Raw genomic sequence first — 22817 nt, 5'->3', positions numbered from 1 at the left:
CCCTGGCTGCAGGTGATCTCCTGTGATGCCTTTATGCTATGGGATCTTCACAGGGCCTGATCTGTGGAAGTCTTGGGCCAGCAAGGGGGTAGAATTTGAGAAGAGGGGATGAGAGATGATGCTTCCCACATCTGCTGGGCTCTTTAGGGTTCCCAGCTACTGTGGTTCTTTGAGAAAGTCCCTTACCTGGTTCAGGTAAGTCCCTGGGTACAGCAAATCTCCTGGGAGGCCTTCAGACTATGGGGTCTTTGGAGAGGCAGACAAGCTGCTGATCTGTCTGGTGGGAGACACAGACTCCATACTGTAAATTTTAATGTAATATAATCTAATTTTAGAAGGTAATTTTTTGCCTATTATACAGTGCAATTACATATCTCTGTTACATTTATATGTTTGTGTTTTGAGCTGATATAAGTCAACACAGCAATTGTTAGGATTTAGTTGTTGTGAAATATTGGCATTTCTGGCAGTGAATATAGGTGGCATATAAATGTTTTTTATTCTGAAACTCAGGACCAGTTTTTATGAGTAAGAATAAAATAAGTATATGTGAATTCCACTTAGAAATTCCAGCAGTAGGCAATAACAAATAGCCAGTTTTTTTTCATATATGTGTGTGTGTGTGTGTGTTACATGTGTGCAGGTCTGTGTCAAGCCCTGACATTGATGTCATGATGGCTTTTCCACTGTTTTAATTTGTATGAGTTCTCTCAGTCAAATTCAGAGCTTTCTGCCAGCTCATTCTTGTGACCCATGGTCTCAGCCTTTTCAGGCTGGATTTATAGGCAGGTTATCACACTCACTAGCATTTAAGTGGTTCTTGCTCATGAGCAGCAAATGCTTTAATCAAATCCTTGAAACAACTCTGGGCACATCATACAGTGTTCCAGTAAATGGATCCAAGAAGAAAGCTGGTGTAGTCATTCTAATATCTTACACACAGACTTTGAATCAAAAGTAATTAAAAGAGATGGGAAGGACACTTCATATTCATCAAAGAAAAGAAATCCACCAAGACAACCAAGATGATGTCTCAATTCTGAACAGGTATGCCCCAAATGCAAAGGCAACTACATTAGTAAAAAAAAAAAAAAAACAAACAAACAAAAAAAAAAACTAAAGCTTAAAATCACACGTCAAACCTGATTTTGATTATTTCTTGCTGTTGACTCCTCTTGTGTGTTCAGGTGTGCTTTTATGTTGCTAGTATGAGATCTCTTCAATTTCTTTATGAAGACACTGAATGCTATGAACCTTCCTCTTACCACTATTTTCATTGTGTCCTGTAATGTGTAAATACACACATTTGTAGCTGGACACTTCAACACCCCACTCTCACTATGAACAGGTCATTAAGACAAAAACTAATCAGAGAAATAATGAAAGTAACAGATGTTATGAATCAAATGGAACTAACAGATAACTGCAAAATATTTCACCCAAACACAAAAGAATATACCTTCTTTTTAGCACCCCATGGAAGCATCTCCAAAAGTGACGATACAATGAGCCACAAAAAAACACTTAACAGAGAACAATAAAACTAAGATAACCCTCATATTTTATGAAACCACTATGGATTAAATGTGTAACTAAATAGCAGAAATAACAGAAAACCTAAAATCTCATGGAAACTGCACACTTCTCTACTGAATGACAACTGGATTGGGGAAGAAAATACATAAAGACTTTCTAAAATTAAATGAAAATAAAGGCTCAGTATACACAAACTTACAGGACACAATGAAAATAGTGCTAAGAGGAAAGTTCATAGCATTCAATGCCTTTATAAAGAAGTTGGAGAGGTCTCATACTAGCAGTTTAAAAACACAGCTAAAGATCTAGAAAAAAAGAAACATACACACCCAAGAGGAGTCGGCAGCAAGAAATAATCAAACTCTGGTTGAAACCAATAAACTAGAAACAAAGAGAGCAATACAATGAATCAATGAAACCAAGAGCTGGTTCTTTGAGAAAACCAACAAGATAGATAAATCTTTAGCCAAACTAACTAAAAGGAAGAAAGATAGTATCCAAATTAACAAAATCAGAAATGAAAAGGGGGACATAACAACAGATACTGAGGGAAACCAAAGAATCATTAGGTCATACTTCAAAAGACTGTACTCTATAAAATTGAAAAATCTAAATAAAATGGATGATTTTTTTTGGCAGATACCACTAAGTAAAATTAAATCAAGATCTAGTAAACTATCTAAATAGTCCTTTAACCCCTAAGGAAATAGATACAATAATTAAAAGTCTCTCAAACACAAAAAAGCCAAAGGCCAGATGGTTTAGGGCAGAATTCTACCAGACTTTTAAAAGAGTTAATACAAATACTCTTCAAATTATTTCACAAAATAGAAACAGAAGGAAGATTTCCAAACATTCTATAAGGACACAGTCACCATGATAATTAAACCACACAAAGACTTAACAAAGAGAAATTCAGACCAATTTCTCTTATAAACATTGATGAAAAATGCTCAATAAAATACTGACAAACCAAGAACACATCAAAATCATCATCCATCGTTATCAAATCACATAGGCTTTCTCCCAGGAACAGGGATGATTCAATACTCCTCAATGTATACAAACTGAAAGAAGAAAAAAATGCATGATCATCTCTTTAGATGTTGAAAATGCCTTTGACAAAATCCAACATCCCTTCATGTTAAAAGTCTTGGGGAGATCATGGATACAAGGTACATACCTAAACATAATAAGGGCAATATGCAGCAGGCAAATAATCAATATCAAATTAAATGGAAAAAATTTAAAGTAATTTCACTAAAATCAGGGATAAGACAAGGTTATCTACTCTCTCCACACTTATTCAACATTGTACTTGAAATTCTAGCTACATCAATAAGATGCAACTAAAGGAGATCAAGGGGATGCATTAGAAAGACAGAAATCAAAGTATTACTATTCACAGATGGTATTATAGTTCACATAACTGATCCGAAAAATTCTACCAGATAACCCCTACAGCTGATAATATATTCAGCAACATGGCTGGATCCAAAATTAACCCAAAGACTCAGTAGCTCTCCTTTATACAGATGATAAACAGGCTGAGAAAAAAATTAGGAAAACAACACCCTTTATAATTGCCACAAATACTATAAAATATATTAGTGTAACTATAATCAAACAAGTGAAGACCTATATGACAAGAACTTCAAGTATCTGAAGAATAAAATTGAGGAAGGTATCAGATGATAAAAAGGTCTCCCATGGTCATGGGTCTGTAGGATTACCATAATAAAAATGTTCATTTTATCAAAAACAATCTACAGATTCAATGAAACGTTCATCAGAATTTCAACACAAGTTTTTACAGACCTTAAAAAAGCAACTCTCATCTTTATATGAAAAAAACAGAAAACCCAGGATTGCTTAAACAATCCTGTACACTAAATAAATGATCTTCTGGAGTTATCACTATCCCTGACTTCAAACTGTACCACATAGCAACAGTTATAATAAATGCATGGTATTAGCATTAAAAACGGACAGTTGATTAGTGGAATAGAATCAAAGACTCAGAAATAAACCCCAAAACCTGTGTACACTTTATTTTTGACAAAGAAGCCAAAAGTATACAATGGGGAAAATAGTATCTTCAACATGTGGTGATGGTTTAACTGGATGCATGTAGGAGAATGTAAATAAATCTATATTTATCACTCTGCACAAAACTCAAGTCCATGTAGATCAAACACTTCAATCTAAAACTGGACACACTAAATCTAATAGAAGAGAAAGAGTGAAACTTCCCTGAACACATTGGCACAGGAGACAAATTCCTGAACCAAACAGCAATTAGTGCTCATGTACTAAGATCAAAAATTAATAAATGAAACTAAAAGGCTTTTGCAAGACAAAAAAAACCATTCAATAAGACAAACAGCAACCTACAATTTGGGAAAAGATCTTCACCCACCCTGTGTTCAGCAGAGAAATAATATCCAAAATATATAAAGAACACAAGAAATTAAACACCAACAAACCAAATAATCCAATTAAAAATGTAGTGCAAAGGTAAACAAAAAATTCTCAATAGAAGATTCTCCAGGGGCCTAGAAGCACTTAAAGAATTGGTTGACATACTTAGCCATCAGGGAATGCAAACCAAAATGACAACAGTCAGCATGACTAAGATCAAAAATTCAAATGACAGCAGATGGAAGCAAGGATGTGGAGAAAGAGGAACACTCCTCCACTGCTGGTGGGAGTGCAAACTTGTACAATCATTTTAGAAATAAATTTGATGGTTTGTCAGAAAACTGGGAGTAGTTCCACACAGGACCTAACTTTACCACTCCCAGGTATAAACCCCAAAGTTGCCCCACTATACCACAGGGACTCTTGGTCAACTATGCTCACTGCAGCTCTATTCATAGTAGCCAAAAAAAAAAAAAAAAAAAAATGGAAACAACCCAGAAGTCCCTCAACCAAAGAGTGGATAAAGATAATGTGGCATATCTTCACAATGGAATACTACTCATCTATTTAGAGAAAAGACATGAATTTTGCAGGCAAATGATTAGAACTAGAAAATATCATCACGAGTGAGGTAACCATACCCAGAAAGACATACATGGTATGTATTCACTTAAAGTGAACATTATCCATAAAGTACAGGATAACCATACTACAAGCCACAGACCCTAGGAAACTAAGGAATAACAACAGCTCAAAGGAGAATGTGTGAGTCTCACTCAGAAGCAGAAATAAAATAGACATGTATCTTAGGATGAAGTAATATGTAATGGCTAATTTTATGTCAACTTGTCATAAGCTAGGATTATCTAGAGTGAAGAAGTCTTAATAGAGAAAACATCTCCATAGGATTGGCCAGGATTAGCCTGCAAGCAAGTCATGAGTAATGGTTGATATGGGAGGACCCAGCTCACTATGAGTGGTGCCAACCCAGACTGGAGATACAGAATCTAAAAGAAAGCAGGATGAATAAGGCATAGACAAACAAGCCAGTACACAGTGTTGCTCCAGGGCCTCTACATCAGTTCAACGGCTTCCATGTATTTGCCTTGGATTCCTGCCATGGCATCACTGGATGATGAACCCCTTTTCTCCTCAAGTGATTTTTCATGGTGCTTTATCACATCAATAGAAACATTAACTCAGACAGAAGAAACCTATGCTTTGTTAGTTTTAGACAACACTATTAACACATAAATATTTAAAACACCTCAAAAAGAACTCTTTAGTTTCCATAGTTGTGCTATAAGATAAGAACATTAATATTAGGAATTTTTGATTAAGGCGCCACCAATCACAGAATTAAAAATAAAGAAACTTCTATGGAATTTTAAATCTTCCCGGAAAATTTTTAATTTTCAGAACTATTAATATTTATGCAGCCTTCATAATAATCCTGTCCTAAAAATAAAAGTAAAGAAAATATATTCTGCTTTAAGAGTCAAACTCCAAGATTTAACAGCTCAAGTTATCTTTTTTTAAAAGTGCATTAATGGGAAAATTCCTTTAATAAATCCCAACCATTGTGCACATAAGCAGGTTCTCTGTGCTTCCTTGTAGTGGAGGCTGAAATCTTCACATTCTCAATTATAATTTTCATGTCCCCTACCTGCCAACAGATGCAAATCTCCTTCTATGGCCTTTCATCTCCAGTCCTAATGCTGTATGTAACCCTGATGGCATGGTCTGCACACAGATGCTTCCCTGAGCTTCTGTCAGCATGTTGTGTCAGTTTCTGTACATGCTTCTTTATAAGCAGTGTCCAGACAGCTTGAGAGGAAGAGCCATCTAACAAACTATCTTTGAAATAACCGAAAAATTTGCCATCCTCACTTGAAAGAAATGTCTTATTTATTATTTCCAAAAGCATAGTTTTTGATTCCACTTCTATTCTTTCCCACTTTCTCCGGTCTGTTCTTCCGATAATATTATCGATTATTCCGAATGAATTCAATTAGCTTGCATATTTTTTCAAGCTTATTTCCTGACACTGAGCCTTGTAAATGGTTTGAAGTGACCAGAGATGATTCCTTATGGCTTGAAAGTCACCTTAAGTGAATTAAAAAGCACTGATCATGACCTATGTCGACAATACCTTCCCTTCCACAATGGAGCTAGACCACTTTAAAACACTTAGGACAAAGGCTAAAAAGATGACACAGGCACTAAAAATGTGTACTGCTTTTCCAGAAGTCCTGGCTTTGAAATTCACCATGCAGTTCAGGCAGTTCAAAACTGTCTATAATTCCTGTCCCAGGGGATCTGACACCTTCTCCTGGACTCCTTGAATAAATACATACATTTGGTTCACATACATACACTCGGTCACATACATACACATTTAATAAATAAATAAATACATAAATAATGAAATAAGTAAATAAATGGAATAAATAAAAGATAAAATAATCAAACCAATAAAGTAATAAATCTTTAAAAGGCTGAGTACAAAGAGGTATAAACAAGACTTTAGAACACAAAAGATGAAATCAATTTCAACCTCATAAAGACAACCCACTGATAAAGAAAATAATCACATTAGTAGAGTTAAATTAATTACAGAGAAAAATTGGTTATTAATGAGTGTTAATATCTTCTAAACATTTAAACACTGTCTTACTAACTGATTTAATCCTAGTTCCACCGAAAAGGAAGATGGGTATGTATGTAATAAGAAACATAAACATAGGAAAGAGATTTCTTTACTGAATATCCTCCTCAAAGAAAGGAACATTTAAAGACTTGAGTATTGATTTCTTGCGGAAAAAAAAAATCACAAGACAGAAATTGAAACATAAATGTAACTGGATGCATGCCAGGCTTCTAAGGACAAAGTACATCATTTTCAAAAGGCCGGGCAGACATCCCACATCAATTAAGGAAGAAATCTTGCAGAATATGCAACATTGCCATCTTTGAAAGTTTACATTTACATAATGCAGCTCAAGAATGAGTAGCAAAAAATGAAAATACAAGAAGGTGAAGAAGAAAATATTAATATTGAAATCCATCGATGTGATGAGCTAATGGCTCAATGACTCATTCACTGAGGCTGAATTCTGTGGTATAGTGATGAGCAACTACTAATGGCTGAGGAGGTTCCTGGATGCTTGCCTCTGTGACCTGTCAAGAGATCCAGGCAGTAGGAGAAAATAGAGCTAACCCCTAGTGATGGCACCTTGAAGTTACTGCTCCAAATGTGTCAACACTGGAACTGAATGTGTTAGGTGTTTAATTATAGGATTATAGACAAAATGTACACTTGTGTCTATACAGTCAATATTCCCTGAGCAGAATTCATTGAAAACACCTGGCTTTTAATTGTACTGACATATACAGCCGCAGTTCACAAGTCAGTACACAATGGTATAAATAGGTCCACTCCTAAGTTCAGAAAGCATATTTTTCTGCTACTCTTTCTACAACACTATCAACTACCCTATTTTAAAAAAAAACTATTTATTTTTTGTGTTTGTATTGTCACATGAGTGTATTTTTGTGTACCAGGTATGTACAATTGCCTATAAAAGCCAAAAGATGGCTTACTTGGATAACATAATATTTGTCACAGTAGGTGGTTAACTGGTTTATGCAATTTATTTCACTTTTAATAATATGCTAATAAGGGAATAAATAACATGCATATAGCAGAGAGGTCAATTAAAATATAAAAAAGTTTAGCTCAAAGGCCACTTATGTTTCAGAGAAAATCACAAGATAAGTCAAAAATGCTAGGCTGTTTTCTACCATATAATAGTTTACTTTGTAAATGTTAATATATTCTCTACATGCAAATAATTGATTTCTTGAAAAGGAGACAAATTTTAAAAATAAAAATAACTTTTAAGATTAGGTACAAAGATCAACATTAGTTTATACTAACTCAACACTTTAGTTTATATTAATAATTGAATTTTCTAAAGCCTGTTGATTATAATGTATAAAAATCTTTTTTATGTTTGTATATATATATATTAGTTAGTTTTAACTGTTAACTTGACAAAACCTAGAACCATGCAAGAAGAGATTACAATGGAGAGATTTCAAGTATGAGATAAATCTATGGTCACATCTGTGGGGACTCTCCTAAAGACCCAGCCCACTAGGAGTGGCATCACTCTCTGGCTGGGGGATTCTGGAATATGAATAAATAAAGCTAGCTTAGTTAGAACTTAATAATCAGGGAAGAAAGCAGGCAGGCAGCATGGGTGCACATGATGTGACTAGCTACTGGAGCTCCTAATCTGGCTTCCCAGGAGTCATGAGCTGTGCTGTAGAATTGTGATGTAAATAAACCCTTTCTCCTTAAGCTGTTGTTGTTCAGAATATTTTATCACCGTGACAGGAATGAATCTAGGACAGAATACAGCCAGAGTTTGTAAAAGAAATGATTCAAATATATGTGAGCTTGAATGAGCCTGCACATGTATCACACACTGAAACTGATTTGTGAGAACACTATATATATATATATATATATATATATATATATATATATATCTCCAAAATGTTCAGAATTCTGAAAGCAATCTTCTAGGTGGTATTATAGAAAAGACAGAGAAGAAGTCAGAAGGCAGTGTCCTGGACCCATTAGTTTTTTTGAAACCTATTGAGTGAAAAGTGAACAACAGAGTAGACCCTCTTTGAACTGAGTAGTCACCATAAAAATGACAAAGTCTGTCAAGAGAATGGTCCTGCATGAGTTATAATTTAAAGACTGGCAGAAGTTCAGCTTAATAAAAAAGAACAGGGTGGGCGATCCTCTTGCAGAGTTGAGAAGTCTTTCAAAAGGCCAGGCCACATATTCCTTCTCCACTGAGGATTTTATAAGCAGCAAAAGAAGCCAAGAATGTTTCAAAATGAAACAGAAAACAGCATTCTTGAGTCCTATTATAAAGGAAAAGGGCACAGGATAAAAATAGTGTCATATCCTAACTTAGCCGTGTTACAATCCCTTCCTGATACAGCATTCGTTTGAGGTAAACACCATTATGGCTGGACCTATTATAAGAGTCTATTATTTCTTTCATTTTCTTAACAATACATGTACCCTTTAGTTATAATTTTCACTGAGCAGTGGCTAAATATAGATGAGATGACTTAAGTGGTTAATCACAATCATAATATTTATAAACCTGATTTCATTGTGTTGGTTCACTCTTCTCAATGGTCCACAAGCATTTAAATGCAGTGACTAATTTAGTGTTTGGTTGATTTGGTTTGAAACACATACAAAAAAATGTTTTGAGATAATCTTCCTTTTTATCTTAATGCCAGAAATTTCCTCACTGTTAAAGTACTTTTAATAAAATATGTTCTGTGCACAATCATGCCTTAGTACCTATAACTGGCCTAATGTGTAAAAGTTAATTATTAAGTGATGCTCAAAAAAGGTTCAAAATAATTAGTTTGATTCAGGTGCCTGATTTTGTTTATTATTGTTCCATTTCTATACTTATTGCTATTAAAAATCATGTTGATTGCTGATGTCTTCAAACATTTGCTATCATGTTTTAACTATGACTTAAAAGAAAGTGTCCAGCATCGGTATCTCAGATAAAACTACTTTGAATAAATACTTTAAATGCAATGTTTTATATAAGATTGAGACAGACAATTTGAACATTCTGATACTTGGAATAATTACATAACCCCTGTACATTTATTTTCTCATTCTTCCTAAATCCTCACGGTTGAAACTAAGTATGAAATTAAATCAACATTTCCAACTACATCTCGAATATGGATTGGATGTTTCAGCAAGCCTTCTACTCCTGCTTCTCTGCCTCTGGTCCCTCTTCTCTTATTAATGCAGACATTCATTTGCTATGGCTTCTCAGCTTCACTAGGTTAAGCACTTATGGGATTAAGAACTTTGTCTCAATTGATTACTATTGCACCTTCAAGATATTTAGAACAGAGAATGCAACGAAAGTAAACCTCGTGTTTGCTGAATAAATAAGTGAGGCACTGCAAAGCTGTGTTTATTTTTAAGTTGTTGTGGTGGCTCTGTGTGCAAACATGTGTGAAGCCCAAAAGCTAACACTGAATTTCTCTATTGTTTCCCACCTTAGTCTTTGAGACAGTGTCTCTGGCTGAATCATGAGCTTTCCCTTTACACTAGTTAAGACCCAGGGTTCTACCTGTTTGCTTTACACAGAATTGGAGCTTCAAATGTATACCACAGTGCTGGGCTTTTACACAGGTGTGATGCCGGTTTTCATGCACCTCCCTGACGGTACCATCACTCCAGAGCCTACTTTCTATGTTTCTTCTCTGGGCCTACCTCCAGGGCAGATTATATATTTAAATAATATAAACAGATTTTTTTTTTCCTCAAGGATTTTTAAAGTTTTTAATTGCAGGCACAGAAATAGTGTGTACACTCCCATGCATGAGTCCCTCAAACAATGAGATCCATAAAGCAAGAACATCCTCAACGAACTGGATGTTTCCATCCTTTCTTAGGTACTGTGTTCCATTTCACTCACCCAGAAATAGTGCTGGTGTTAAAATGAAGTGACCCACATCTGTATCCTCTTCAGTGCTGGCTGAGAGAGTAACTTGTGAAGTCTGTATTGTCATAAACCCCCTGCCTTCTCAGCCACTTCTAAAGAATGGGTATCCTGTGTGTCCTATACACGACTTTCCGGCCTGAAAGATGTTGGGACTTCTGTAGCACAAATGTCACTGGTGAACAGTTGAGAAAATATGGATGTTTGATTTAGATTCATCTACACACAAAAATCACAGTCTAAAATTATTTCAACTAATTCTTGCTACAGTCACCCAAAGCATTCCCACTTGTATTTTGTACCTAAAGACACCGAGTTTCTGGGGTCCAGTGCGTTCGTGCTTTCCTTTCTCTCACTGGTTCTTGGCCTCTGCCCAAATATCCCTCCTTCATTTCTTGTATCGTTTGAACTTATTTAAAGTCTACAAAACATACAATATCCGCGGGATTTTGCTTTGTTTTTTTTTTGTTAGACAATGTCTGCACATAGCCCAGGCTGGCCTTGAAGTGGAGTTCACTATACTGCTTAGGATAGCCTTGAACCCTGATCCTCTTGCCTTCACCTCAGAAACACAGAGATAACAGGCATTCACTGCTACATCTAATTTATTTATGAGTTTGTTCATTTTCTGTTGTTGTTTGAGACAAAGTGCCTTTAGCCCTCTTTCGCCCCTGCCTCAAGGTGTGCAAACAGTCCCTCCTGCTTCTCTTCCTGAATCTTGCTGTTTTACTTAACGCGATGATGTCAGTTACTGCAATAACTGTAGGAAAGGTCACGAATACATCTGTGCGCCTTAGGAAAGAGGACAGGCCTTGTTTTTCAGGTGAAATCACCTGTCAGTCAACTCAGGTCTTACTGATGGTGGCCTCAAGGCAAGCTCAGCATGGGCTTCCTTGTGATTGCATTTCCCATAGCAGGTGGAGTGCAGTCTTGCTCAGTAGACTGATTTGAGTTCTAGTATAATTCCAGTCACCAAGGCCAGCACTTAGTGGGCTGTCAGAGGACTTACCCACTCACCTCTAGAGAAGTTCTATTCTCCTCTTACTCCCCCTGACCACTTTGGGCTCTGCTCCTGCTCAGTTTCTATAAAACCGTGGGAGATGGGAAGGGTCCGGACCACCTTCAAACTGGGCATGCTCAGTGGCAGAGCTATTTTGGCTGGGACTGTGAGCCAGGACTCCAGGATCCCTGCTCCCAGCCGCACTGCACAGCAACTACACAGCCTCCCTTCCTCAGGAGAGCCAGACGCTGCGACGCCCGCCCCCTGCAGTCTGCGTTGCGGCCGCCGGCCACCGGAGGGGGGCGAACCCACGTCAACCTGTTGTTTGTCCAGTCCCTATTGATCAAGTCAGCGCCACAAGGAAGTGCGGCACCCACACGCGCTCAGAAAGTTCAGCATGCAGGAAGTTTTGGGAGAGCTGGGCCAGTAGCTGGGCGTCCCTGGCAGCTCTGGGCAGCGCGGGGCAGCGCAGGCGGTGAAGGCTCGGGGCTGCACAGTAGAAGTCCACCGGCCCAACCCCGTGGGCTCTATTCATTTATTTTTGGAGCGACGCTGTCCCTAGGTCGCTGATCCCAAATGCACCGGCTCGTCTTAGTCTCCATTCTCGTGTGCGCGAACTTTTGCTGCTTTCAGAACACTTTTGCGACTCCGCAGAGCGCATCCATCAAAGCTTTGCGCAATGCCAACCTCAGGAGAGATGGTAAGCGACTCGTTTGATTTATCTTCATCACTGAAAAAGTCACATTTGCTGTTGTTAAGGTTCTTTGGGTCATTCACCCTGCCCCCCACCTCCTTCGTTTTTGAATTTTTCAAATGAACTCAGATGAAGGGCATCCTCCGGGAGAGATTCTCCTGCCTGCTCCACCCCCACCCCCTCCCACGCTAAGATTGCCCTTCCATCCAGAACTGCTCTACAGGGTGTGTGAAGCCTCCTGAGGGCACCGTTGGGGGCAGTACTATGGGTCAAGTAGCTTTCTCCCCTGCACCTTAGAAGTGATATCTGTAGGTGTGTGTCCTGGAGTAGTTGATATGTGGGTGCCTCCTTCCAGGGTTTGAAAGCTGCATGCTTGAATCAGGCTAATCTGACTCTGGTAAAGACCAGACAGTGTGGTGGGCAGAGAAGTCCAATGGCCTTTACTGGATGACATAATTCTTATTTATTTATCTCTATTTTAGTTAGGGGAGTAGGGATGACACGTTTCAACATTGTGGTTATTTTTGCAGCAGACTGGCAGCGTATAAGTCGTTTATTTTCAAAAGAAATTAGTGTTGTTCTTTATGTCCCTCAAGTGACTTTCCCTTGGAGTTCAGTAAGGCTCAGGAACTAAGAGTGTGGGAGGCAGAGCTCCTGGAATGTTCTTGTACCACAGGGGACCTGGCTTCTTTGGTTGGCTTCCTTTGTACGGAAGTTTTCCCAGCTCCTGAAATGGCTGTCCTAAGGTACTGAGCAGGCAGGCTTGTTTTCCTGTCCTATAGAAGACACATGGGAAAATAGGTCCCAGAAACTCCAAACTGAGTTTGTTGAGTTTGTTTTTCTCCTGAGGCTTGGGCTGTAAGCGTCAGCTGTATCTTGTGGTTCCAGCCTGGCATAGTCCTTGCCATTGGGTACCTGGAATGGCCCAAATCGGTTTTTTTTTGGGGGGGGGGGAGCTTTTGTTTTCCTACATGAAGCTCATTCTCTCTCCACTTTCTTCTATATCACTGCTCCACCCACCGAGGACATTATGGAAATGTTCTTAGTGGCTTGGTTGAACTAGCAACATTTAACCATCTTGGTAAACTGATAGTAGCCACCTTAGTTACTAATCAGTTACTAATTCCTTGATATGTTCTAAATTCAGACTTCCTTAAAAGGCTCTTGAAAACTGAGTGGGGGAAGGTGGGGATGAGGGGTGGAGGGGGGAAGGGCATCAGGGTGATCCACTGTTATGCTTTCTAACGACAGGTAACACATAGAACAGTGCCTCCAAGTTATCAGACATGCTGAGGTACATGGCCTAGGAACTCAACTCCCTACTGGATATCTGTGTTTTATGTAAAATATTGGGATGGTATGCTTTGGACGACCTCCCTCCCAATTAAAGTACAGAGGTTTTGCTCTCAACTTTAGAATAAACAAGGTTGAGTGTCAGTGCACAGTGGACATTTGCAGTTGGTTTTGCTGGATGGTGTCTCCAGTTTGCACAGATCTTCCCTGAGCTTTCAGCTTTGCCTTCTTAGCTTCATAGAGTTAAACACCATGTTGACGCATGACTTCATAGCCATAATTTGTAACCCTCCCAAGTATTGGTTACAAGAAGTCAAGGACAGAAAATGAAAAGCATGCAGTCATTGCTTATTAACTCAAGAATCTGACCCAAATCCAGTCAGACAGCTGAGAGATTTTCCATGCCCCCCCTTTTTTGTTGTTGTTGAAGAGCACACTCTGATTCTTATTTTCTTTATTAGAATTCCTTATCTCTATCTAGTGTACATGGGTACTTCTCAAAAAACTGATGATATCTCTAGACTCCTACACATTTTAGCTAAAGCTGATTCAGTTACTCCTATAGTACACACACACACACACACACACACACACACACACATTCAATATTGCTTAATATTTTTCTCTTTAACAGTCTTACCTTTAAAAACTGAATGGAAAGTAGGAAACTCCCAGATATATTTATAGAAGACAATATTGACATTCAGAATGGATTGTTAGTTTCTGGGAAAGATGGCTAAAAGGGGTGAGATTGGGTTGAAAGGGCTAGAAGTTGAAAGATGGTGTTACAGTAATGTGTGTTTTCCCAAATGATATGAACGGATTTCATTATCTGTGAACAGATGATTCAGTAATATTAAAATAGCAGGACAGAAGGATGATTGAAAGAAAAATGTCTAGAAATGTTCTCTGAAGGTGTCTGAGACTGTCTTTGTGCATTCTTTCTAGTTGGGATTGACTGCCCGATGTTGGAGTCAATAAAGAAGCCATAAAAGAAGGCCAGGTATCTGATAGAAATGGCTTCTGTTAATGTGTTGGAATCTTTATGTGCTGGTCCAAAGGGTCTTTGGAGAAGTCTAAACATCACTGAAATTCCTAATGGAGACCAGGGAGAAAGGTTAACTTATTACACCAAATCCTTGCTCAGACTACACAGATTTTCAGTTTGCTTTCCTCTCCTCGGTTTCCCTCAGGAGTCATTAAAGAAGATGTTATCTTGCTATCTTAACTCTCAGATGAAGACAGCATAGAAGTCTGGGGAGGACATACATGAGAAATATTCTCATGGAAAGACAGAAAATAAAATCTGATCAGCATTAATTTAGCCATTAGAAGATGTGGTCAACAGTCACTGAAAACCCTGAATGGGTTTGGGCATGGTTGTGGAAGTCATTATCTGAAGGCAAGGCTAAATTTACAATTGAATGCCATGTGTTTGCTGTTTGCAATTCTGTTAGTTGCTGCCCAATTTGAGGGCTAAGAAAGAAATTATAAGGGATTAGGGTAGGTACCCTGTGAAAAGAGCATGAGATGGATGTTTTTGATTATTTTTAGCCTAATACAAAAAGCTTTGATTTGATCAGTTGTGTCTAAGGGGAGAAACTAAGAAATGGTGTAAAGGCCTCAGGCTTATAAACAATAGGTTCCTTTCATAAGATGATTGGTCTTCTAGAATATTCTATCACAATACTATTCTTGTTGGGAAACAAGACCTCGAGATCTTTCCATTAAAAATAGCTGACGATGGGCATCAGAAGAAAGTGGTAGATATGGCTCAGGTGAGATTTTATAGCTATGGAGGAATACATTACAATAAATGTAAACATGTAATGCATTTATGCTTCCTTATATTGTATTATTAATTGTCATTCTTGATCAAACTGATTTACCTTAATCTTATCTCTAAATCTAGACCAAATCCTAATTTAGGAGCTACATCTTATTTTAGTGTCTATGCAGTTGATGCTTTCAGGATAATGACTGTTTACAATAGGGCATGCTCAGATTGATACCAGGAAAGAAAATAGTCACAGTGAAATGACATTATTAATTATTCTAAAATCTAACTAAATATCACTTCCTGCCCAGAGATTTAAGAATACAAACGCTTCTCCAAGAACAAATATATTGCTGTGAAGCAGTGATTCTAGATTGTACTGTTTTGCTAATATGCCAGTAACCGAATTGTCTACACCTTTGTTATTAGCTAGGGAGAGATCTTCAGGATCTGTCCTTGTGCTATGATGGATTCTAAAACAGCAAGCTCAAGTCTTAAGCAATGAGTTTTCTAGGGCCATACAGATGACAGCACACTGACCTTGGCCAGAGATCAGAGATGAAAAGGGATGGCAACAAAGGAGAAAGATATAAGCCATCTCTTGTGAACATGTCTGAGAGCTAAGAGCCACAAGAGTGTCTAAATCTTGTGTTCCTTTATTTTTAGATTTTTCTGTTCAGTGTTAAGGGTATTAAAGTTTCAAATCTTATGATGCAGATCTGCGTTTTATGTATTTTAAATGCAACTTGGCTTTGACTTTATAACCATATGGCTTGAAATACTTAGTTGCACTTCTTTTTAGAGGAAGACAAAGCCATGAGACTGGGGATATTTGGAGAGTAAGGAAACTCAAGTTGGTGTCTTTAGAACCTACTTAAAGCTGTTTGCAGGGTCAGATCCTCTCTCCCTGAACTCTTACAGGGAGGCAGCAGACAATGTGAGAATCTCTAGGAGTTTGTGGAGAGGAAACTTGGCATATATAGGAGTGGTGGTGAGTGTCTTCTCTGTCTTTATTTCAAAGTGGAAGGCAAGGACCAAGATCGTACCATGTAAGAACCAATACAATACCAAGGTTGTACTGTGATCTTCACATGTGTGCAGTAGCATATATGACAGAATTCATACATATAAGCAGAAACAACTGTAACAACACCACACACACACACACACACACACACACACACACACACACACACACACACACACGATGGTATATGAACAAAAAGCTCCAGAAAAAAACAAAATCAAAACCAACCAAACCTCCAACTGAACCTTCCACAAGGCTGACTAACAGATTAGAACTTTAATCATTGAGGAGGGGTTGGAAAGTTGCAAGTCCAGAACCCAACTGTCTATGGCCATATTCAGCGTTGTTAATAGCCATCTACTACCTGGCTTTGTACCTAACCTAACATATTTGCAACCATTAGGCAAATCATTTAGAATTTACAAACAGACATCTACACCACAAATCAAAAATCTAAGTGTCATCAGATTGCATCGCAGGCATATGGAAGGGTTTTTTTGTTTTGTTTTTTTTTCTTTGCTCTACTCACTTGCCTTATGTCTCCACCAATGTGTTATTAAAATATCTTCACTTATGACCTTATTTGTTCTGTAACTATGAAAATCTCATAAAACCACTCCCACACTGGAATGTGGAATTTAGGACCACATAAATATCTGTTCGTGGGTAATGATGATTGGTAATTGCCTTCAAAATGTCTTATTTTTTTCCCCCTTTGAGTGAGAGTTCTGCTTTATAGGGTATGCAGATATCTGCATGTTATGCATTGTATGCTGTCCTGGGATATTTGGATTCTGTATATTGTAGGTTGTCCTGATATTTCCAGTTGCTGTGCACTGTAGAGTATCCTGAAATGTCTGGATGTTGTGCGTATATGATGTCCTGAGGTGTCTGGATGCTGTGCATTGTATAATGTCCTGAGATATCTGGATGTTGTGTACTGTACACTGTCCTGGAGTGTCTGGATGTTGTGCATATATGATGGATGTCCTGTGATGTCTGGATGCTGTGCAGCGAATGGTACCCCTGTGTTAGGTTATGAGCTGCTTTCTCTGAAACTGAGTTTTGTCTAAAGGATTGTTTTTTCTTTTCCGTGAACAAAAGTAAAACCAAATTGCTTCAGAAAGGCAGGACCAAACATGGAGCAGAATCAGCAGACTTTCTTACTGCTTTGTCTCTTCCAGTCCAGTTAGCTGCAGATAGGATTCTGAGTATATGTGGTCTCTGAACCCTGACATTGTCATTTTGAAAGTCTAGAAGAACATGAGTGTTTTCTGTCTTCCTCCATGAGAGCTGAGTCATAGGCAAATGCTGTTCCCTCTTGGACTCTTGAATTTTCCTTGTTGAAATGATCTGTTGGTATTTTAGAGCAGTGTATGAATACCTTTGGAAGAGAACCCTTTGTGAATCCAGTGTAGGATATTTTTAACTCTTAGATACCTAATATTTATCTCTTGAAAGGACCTAGAATGTTTTTGGGTAGAAATGAGTTGGTTTAAGTTAGGACTCATTCAGTCACCTATTTTTAAGCACTTCCTTAACTGAGCTCAACTGTCCTCCGGTCGGGACCGCTCTGCCAAATGTTGGAACCTGAACTGCCAAAAGCTTGAGGGCCAAAATTGTTAGAGCACTCACTGCCCCAAGCTTTGGGAGCTAAATTGTCCCGGCTCGTACTGCTGCTCCAGTCCGCGGGTCAGAGTTCAGCAAGAGAGAGAGTGAGGGGAGGATGCAAAGAATGAAGACCAGACAGAGTGTGAGTGTAATTCAGTCCCGTTTATTCTCAAGTCTCTCTTCTTCTCTCCAAGTCCCTTGTTCCTAGTCCAAATCCCAAGTCTCGAGTTCCTAGTCCCTGATGCCTCCAAGTTCCAAGTTTCCTACTTGGAACTTGCCTACTAATGAAGGACTTAGGAAGAAATATGAGGGAGTTAGAATTTAATACTAAGAGTGAAGCCATCAAAAAACTCTTCTGTCTGCCTCTCGCCTTTTATAAGTCTCACTTCTTGAGTCACGCCTTTATGTCACACACACTCAAGGGAAAATCCTGTGTATATAAAACAGGATGTTATTAAGAGTGTGCTCAGCTGTTGTAGGCTGTTGAAAACAAGTCTCTTGTCAGGGTATATGGCTCAAGATGGCTGTAAGGATGAAAGCCGCCTTCTGTCAGCTCCCCACATCCTCCAAAGATGACAGTGACACCAACAATGCTTTTCACTGCACGCTACTTATTTTATTTATTTATTACGACATTCTTTTATTTAATGACTGCTTTGCATTCTTGATATCTACCATATCCCATGCTGGAGTTCAGCTTTCTAGCTGGTCATAATTGACCTGGAGCCAATTTCTAACCGAGAATAGAAACAGATAGTTCCAACTGATTTTATGGTTCTTTCTAGACTAAGTGAAGCTGGTGTTAGGGATCATGGGCAGATATTAAAGCTGCTGAACACCCTCCAGGTTTCTAGCCCTTGTCAACAAATAAGCCCATATACATCTCTGTGGCTCTGTTTTATATGGTGGTTTTGAGGTTTTTGCAAGATTTTTAGTTGAAAAAAGTGCATCTCACAATTAAAGTGTGAAAGAGTCAATTCACTGTATGGTGTGGCAGGTGTTTTTATGGGGAGCAGTGTAATAAATTCTAGGACATCATGAAGACAGCAGTGACTGAGAAAGGCATTCTGACAAGGACAGGATGAATAGGAGTTTAGAACTTGTGGACGGTGACAGAAGAGAATGGAGTTTATCAGCAAAATTAAAGCTCATCTCAACATTTGGGGATGAGAATTATTAAAAATAATAGGCTGACAAGATACCTCAATGAGTAAAGGTGCTTGCCGTACAAGCATGGATACTTGAGTTTGATCCCTGGAATCCATGTAAAGATGGAAGAATAGACTGAACTGTACAAAGTTGTCCTCTGCCCTGACATACATACAACGGCATGCATGCCCCCATATCATGCACATACCAAACAAATAATACAAAATTAAAATACAAGAACTTGCCTACTAGTGAAGGACCAAGGAAGAAATATGAGGGAGTTAGAATTTAATACTGAGAGTGAAGCCATCAAAAGCCTGAACTGAGGTGGGGGATGTGTAGCTCAGGTAGCAAACTGACTAGCTATAAGGCACAAAGAACTGGGTTCACTCCCATCACCATAGAAAACTGAATATGGTTTCACACACCTGTTAATTCACAAACTAAAGAGGTAGAGGCAGGAGGATCAGAAATTCAAGGTCATTGTTAGATACATAGGTAGTTCCAAAGTAACCAGATCTACATAAGACATTGTAAACCCTCCTATACACACATACATACGTACATACATATGTACATAATACATGTATGCATGCATACACACATACATATACGCAATATACATACATGCAACACACATACATACATAAATACATACATAAATACATACACATATATACGTGTGTGTGTGTGTGTGTGTGTGTGTGTGTGTGTGTGTGTGTGTGTGTGTTTTAATTGAGAAAGTATCATGGCATCTCAATGTTGAATGCAGAAAAAGTGTATCCTAAGGAGTGAATTAGGCCAAGGGTGGATAGGACTAGACTCCTTACAAACCCATTACCTGCATGACATATACACAGTTTGTGTTAGTTCATTTTCAGAATAATAGAAAGACATGATTGATGTCCCTACTTCAACATCTTCAGATACTAGTGCCCAAAGCTACCTGCTAGTAACTATGTCCTCCTAAGTCCAGAAGCTTCTCAGTCATTCAATATAAAATATTGTACTCTTAAATTTTTCTCCAGGGAATGAGGAGGGTCAGAGATACTTGGATAAGATTTCACAGCACTAAGTTATTTCAGATGCCTGCATTCCAAAATTATAGTAATTTAAAACCAAACACCTTTACAATAATTTTTGTGAGAAGGACAGATTCAGCAAAAGCATATATAATAAGAAAATGCATCCAAGACAGATGTCGTTGAAAGAGGTGTCTGTCCACAGTATTTCAGGACCAAGTAACTTTCAGGAAGTCGTAAATAAAGGCATAGGTTCACAGTCCATACACAAGAAGAAGAATGTCCATATGAGGGTTTTCTCCACAACAAGAATGAAGCATGTTTTGTTCTGTTTCACTACAAGCATTGATGATACATACCATAATATGTCTTTTTTCCTTTCTTCACCCTGGTCTGTCTACATCAATATATTATGTTTAGTTGTGTTATAGCTTGTGATTTGTGGGGCTCATGGTTTGTTGATTTTCACCTTGGCAGGTGGGAAATTGGCAATCCAGCAAGAAAAGCCACTTGAGCTAACTTTCAGCCCTGAGAGGGACAATGTTCGGATTTTCAGATTCTACCACAGCACTGTCCTGTAGAGTGCATGCATGGCATGAAGACAGTGTTGGACATGTGTAGTATTGTGTCAAATCTGATGTGAAACTTTATAGTTCATTTTTATTATTTTAATGTATTAATTTATTCTAAATATCTAAATTATTTTAAATAATTTATTTTATTATCTATTAATTTTTAATTAACAGAAATTTATATATCTGTGTACAAAATGTTTTGAAACATATATTTATTGTGGAATGGCTAAAAAAAATCATTGGCATATATATCTGCTCATATACTTTTTTGGTAGTAAGAACCGTTAAAATCTACTTGACAGTTCTTAAGCTTGCAATATTTTGTTAATAACTGTAACCATCAGCTTGTGTGTGTTGAGATTATTGGAGTTTTACACTTGAGCTGTGCCACGGCTGAGCATGGAGACAATCTGTGAGTGCAGTTTGGCTATGAACAGTTCAAAAACTAATCACTTAATATAACAAAAGGCTCACACATTCTTCATTTCACTGGGACAATTAATAAGCAACATAGCAACACCAGCTTTTAAGAAAGGCTGCCGAAGCACCCTTAGTCATGGGAAAAGCAAACAAATGGACCAATAAATAAGCAACAAATTGACTTAAAAGCTTAAATGAGGGTAAAAGTGTATACAGATAAGCCCATAAGGTCCTTGTTGACAGGAAATGACCACTGGCCTTTACTTAACAAGCAGATCCATCCTACTTGCTCAGGTGACTTCCATATCTGCACACAGAACATTAACATGATAGAACAGATAGGAGGGCTTGAGGTCCTCACACCCTGGGCACAGAACCAGCGAGAACTAGAGATTTTCTTCTCTTCACATGTCCAGGCTTTAGAATGTTTCCATGAGAACTACACAGACATCTGACTTAGATTATTGTTATTTTCTTTAAAAAATTTCATAGTCAATATTTTCAACACAACCATGCTGTATTACATAAGAATGTTCTCATACAAGTATGTATTAAAGCATTGAGCACATTCTCTCATATTCCAAACTTTCTAGTCATCTCTTCTCTCCTTCCCACTAGTCCTATTGGGTCCTTAGACAAGCTCATTTCTGAATATATGTATATTCATATATGTATATATGACTATATATGCATACACATTCATATATGTATATATGACTTTCATGTCACATATGCATTCATAATTTTATGAATCTATATGAAATTGAGAAAGCACACATGAGATAAACAATTTTTGTCTATCTTAGCCCAACTTCACCAGCTTAACATGGTCACTTCCATTTGCACCCATGTTTCTGCAAATGACTTTATTCTTTACTGATGAAAACTATTCAGTTGTGGCTAGACTACATTTTCTATTTCATTTTCTCTGTTATTAGACACCAAGGTTGGCCCCATAGCTTAGCTAGTGGGACGAAAGTGTGATAAAGACTACTTACTATGTGAGTATCTACATGATAGGTTGATGTAGAGGTTTGTACGTGAACACCCAAGAGTTGGTATAGCTGGGCCATATGGTAAATCTACATTTAGACTGTGTGTGTGGGGGGGGGGATATGGTCCATATTGATTTTTAGAAACTTATGACTGAGATACATGGAAATAGTTCCAGCTTATTTTCATATATCAGTTTATAATGATTAGATCATGCCCAGTGCAATTACTGATTTTTAAAATGATTATGTCCTTGAGCTGTCAAGAAAATTTTATGTGTTTGATAGTTGTGCTGGTTTTATCAGCTGAAAATATAAATAGCTTTAGAATATATAGAAGTAAAGAAGAAAACTCTGTGTTTACTAGGAACCGCTACTGGAAATGACCTTGTCTAATTGTAGCTTGTAGGTAATAGGGACTTGTAGAGGGCTTGTCTTGGCTCTGTAGGTTACAGCCCGCTGAATTCAGAATCCTTAATAACTTGTGTGTGCACAAAGCACACATTCAACCTACATATTTTAGTTTGGAAAAAAAATAGTGAGCTGGATCAGGTGCAAGAGTTGGTAAGACTTTTATAAAGGCCACATGGTGAATATTTTAGGTTTTCCAGGTCATAAGATCTTGGTTCTTCAATTAGAGCAGAGAATAGCCACAGAAATTGGGTAAGAGAATGGAGATGGCTATTAAGCTTTCTAAAAGTTTGTAAAATTCATAAAACCCGAATCTC

At 37.9% G+C, this 22817-nt stretch overlaps 1 protein-coding gene across 2 annotated transcripts in view; it reads left to right on the top strand.

Annotated features, from left to right (window-relative positions):
* The first annotated feature begins 11629 nt into the window (after window positions 1-11629).
* Pdgfd (platelet derived growth factor D) overlaps window positions 11630-22817 on the top strand; it is a 209330-nt gene continuing 198142 nt past the window's right edge. Inside the window, exon 1 of one of the 2 annotated variants that reach the window (XM_076926146.1) lies at window positions 11630-12229. In XM_076926146.1, the coding sequence (XP_076782261.1) occupies window positions 12106-12229 (124 nt within the window). In that variant the 5' untranslated portion in view covers window positions 11630-12105. The remainder of the gene's footprint in view (window positions 12230-22817) is intronic. The other variant, XM_076926147.1, reaches the window with a different exon arrangement.

The sequence above is a fragment of the Arvicanthis niloticus genome, chromosome 27, assembly GCF_011762505.2.
Source record: "Arvicanthis niloticus isolate mArvNil1 chromosome 27, mArvNil1.pat.X, whole genome shotgun sequence".
Classification (NCBI taxonomy): Eukaryota; Metazoa; Chordata; class Mammalia; order Rodentia; family Muridae; genus Arvicanthis; species Arvicanthis niloticus.
Note: the sequence above shows the minus strand (reverse complement) of the source record. Positions and strands in the feature narration are given on the sequence as shown.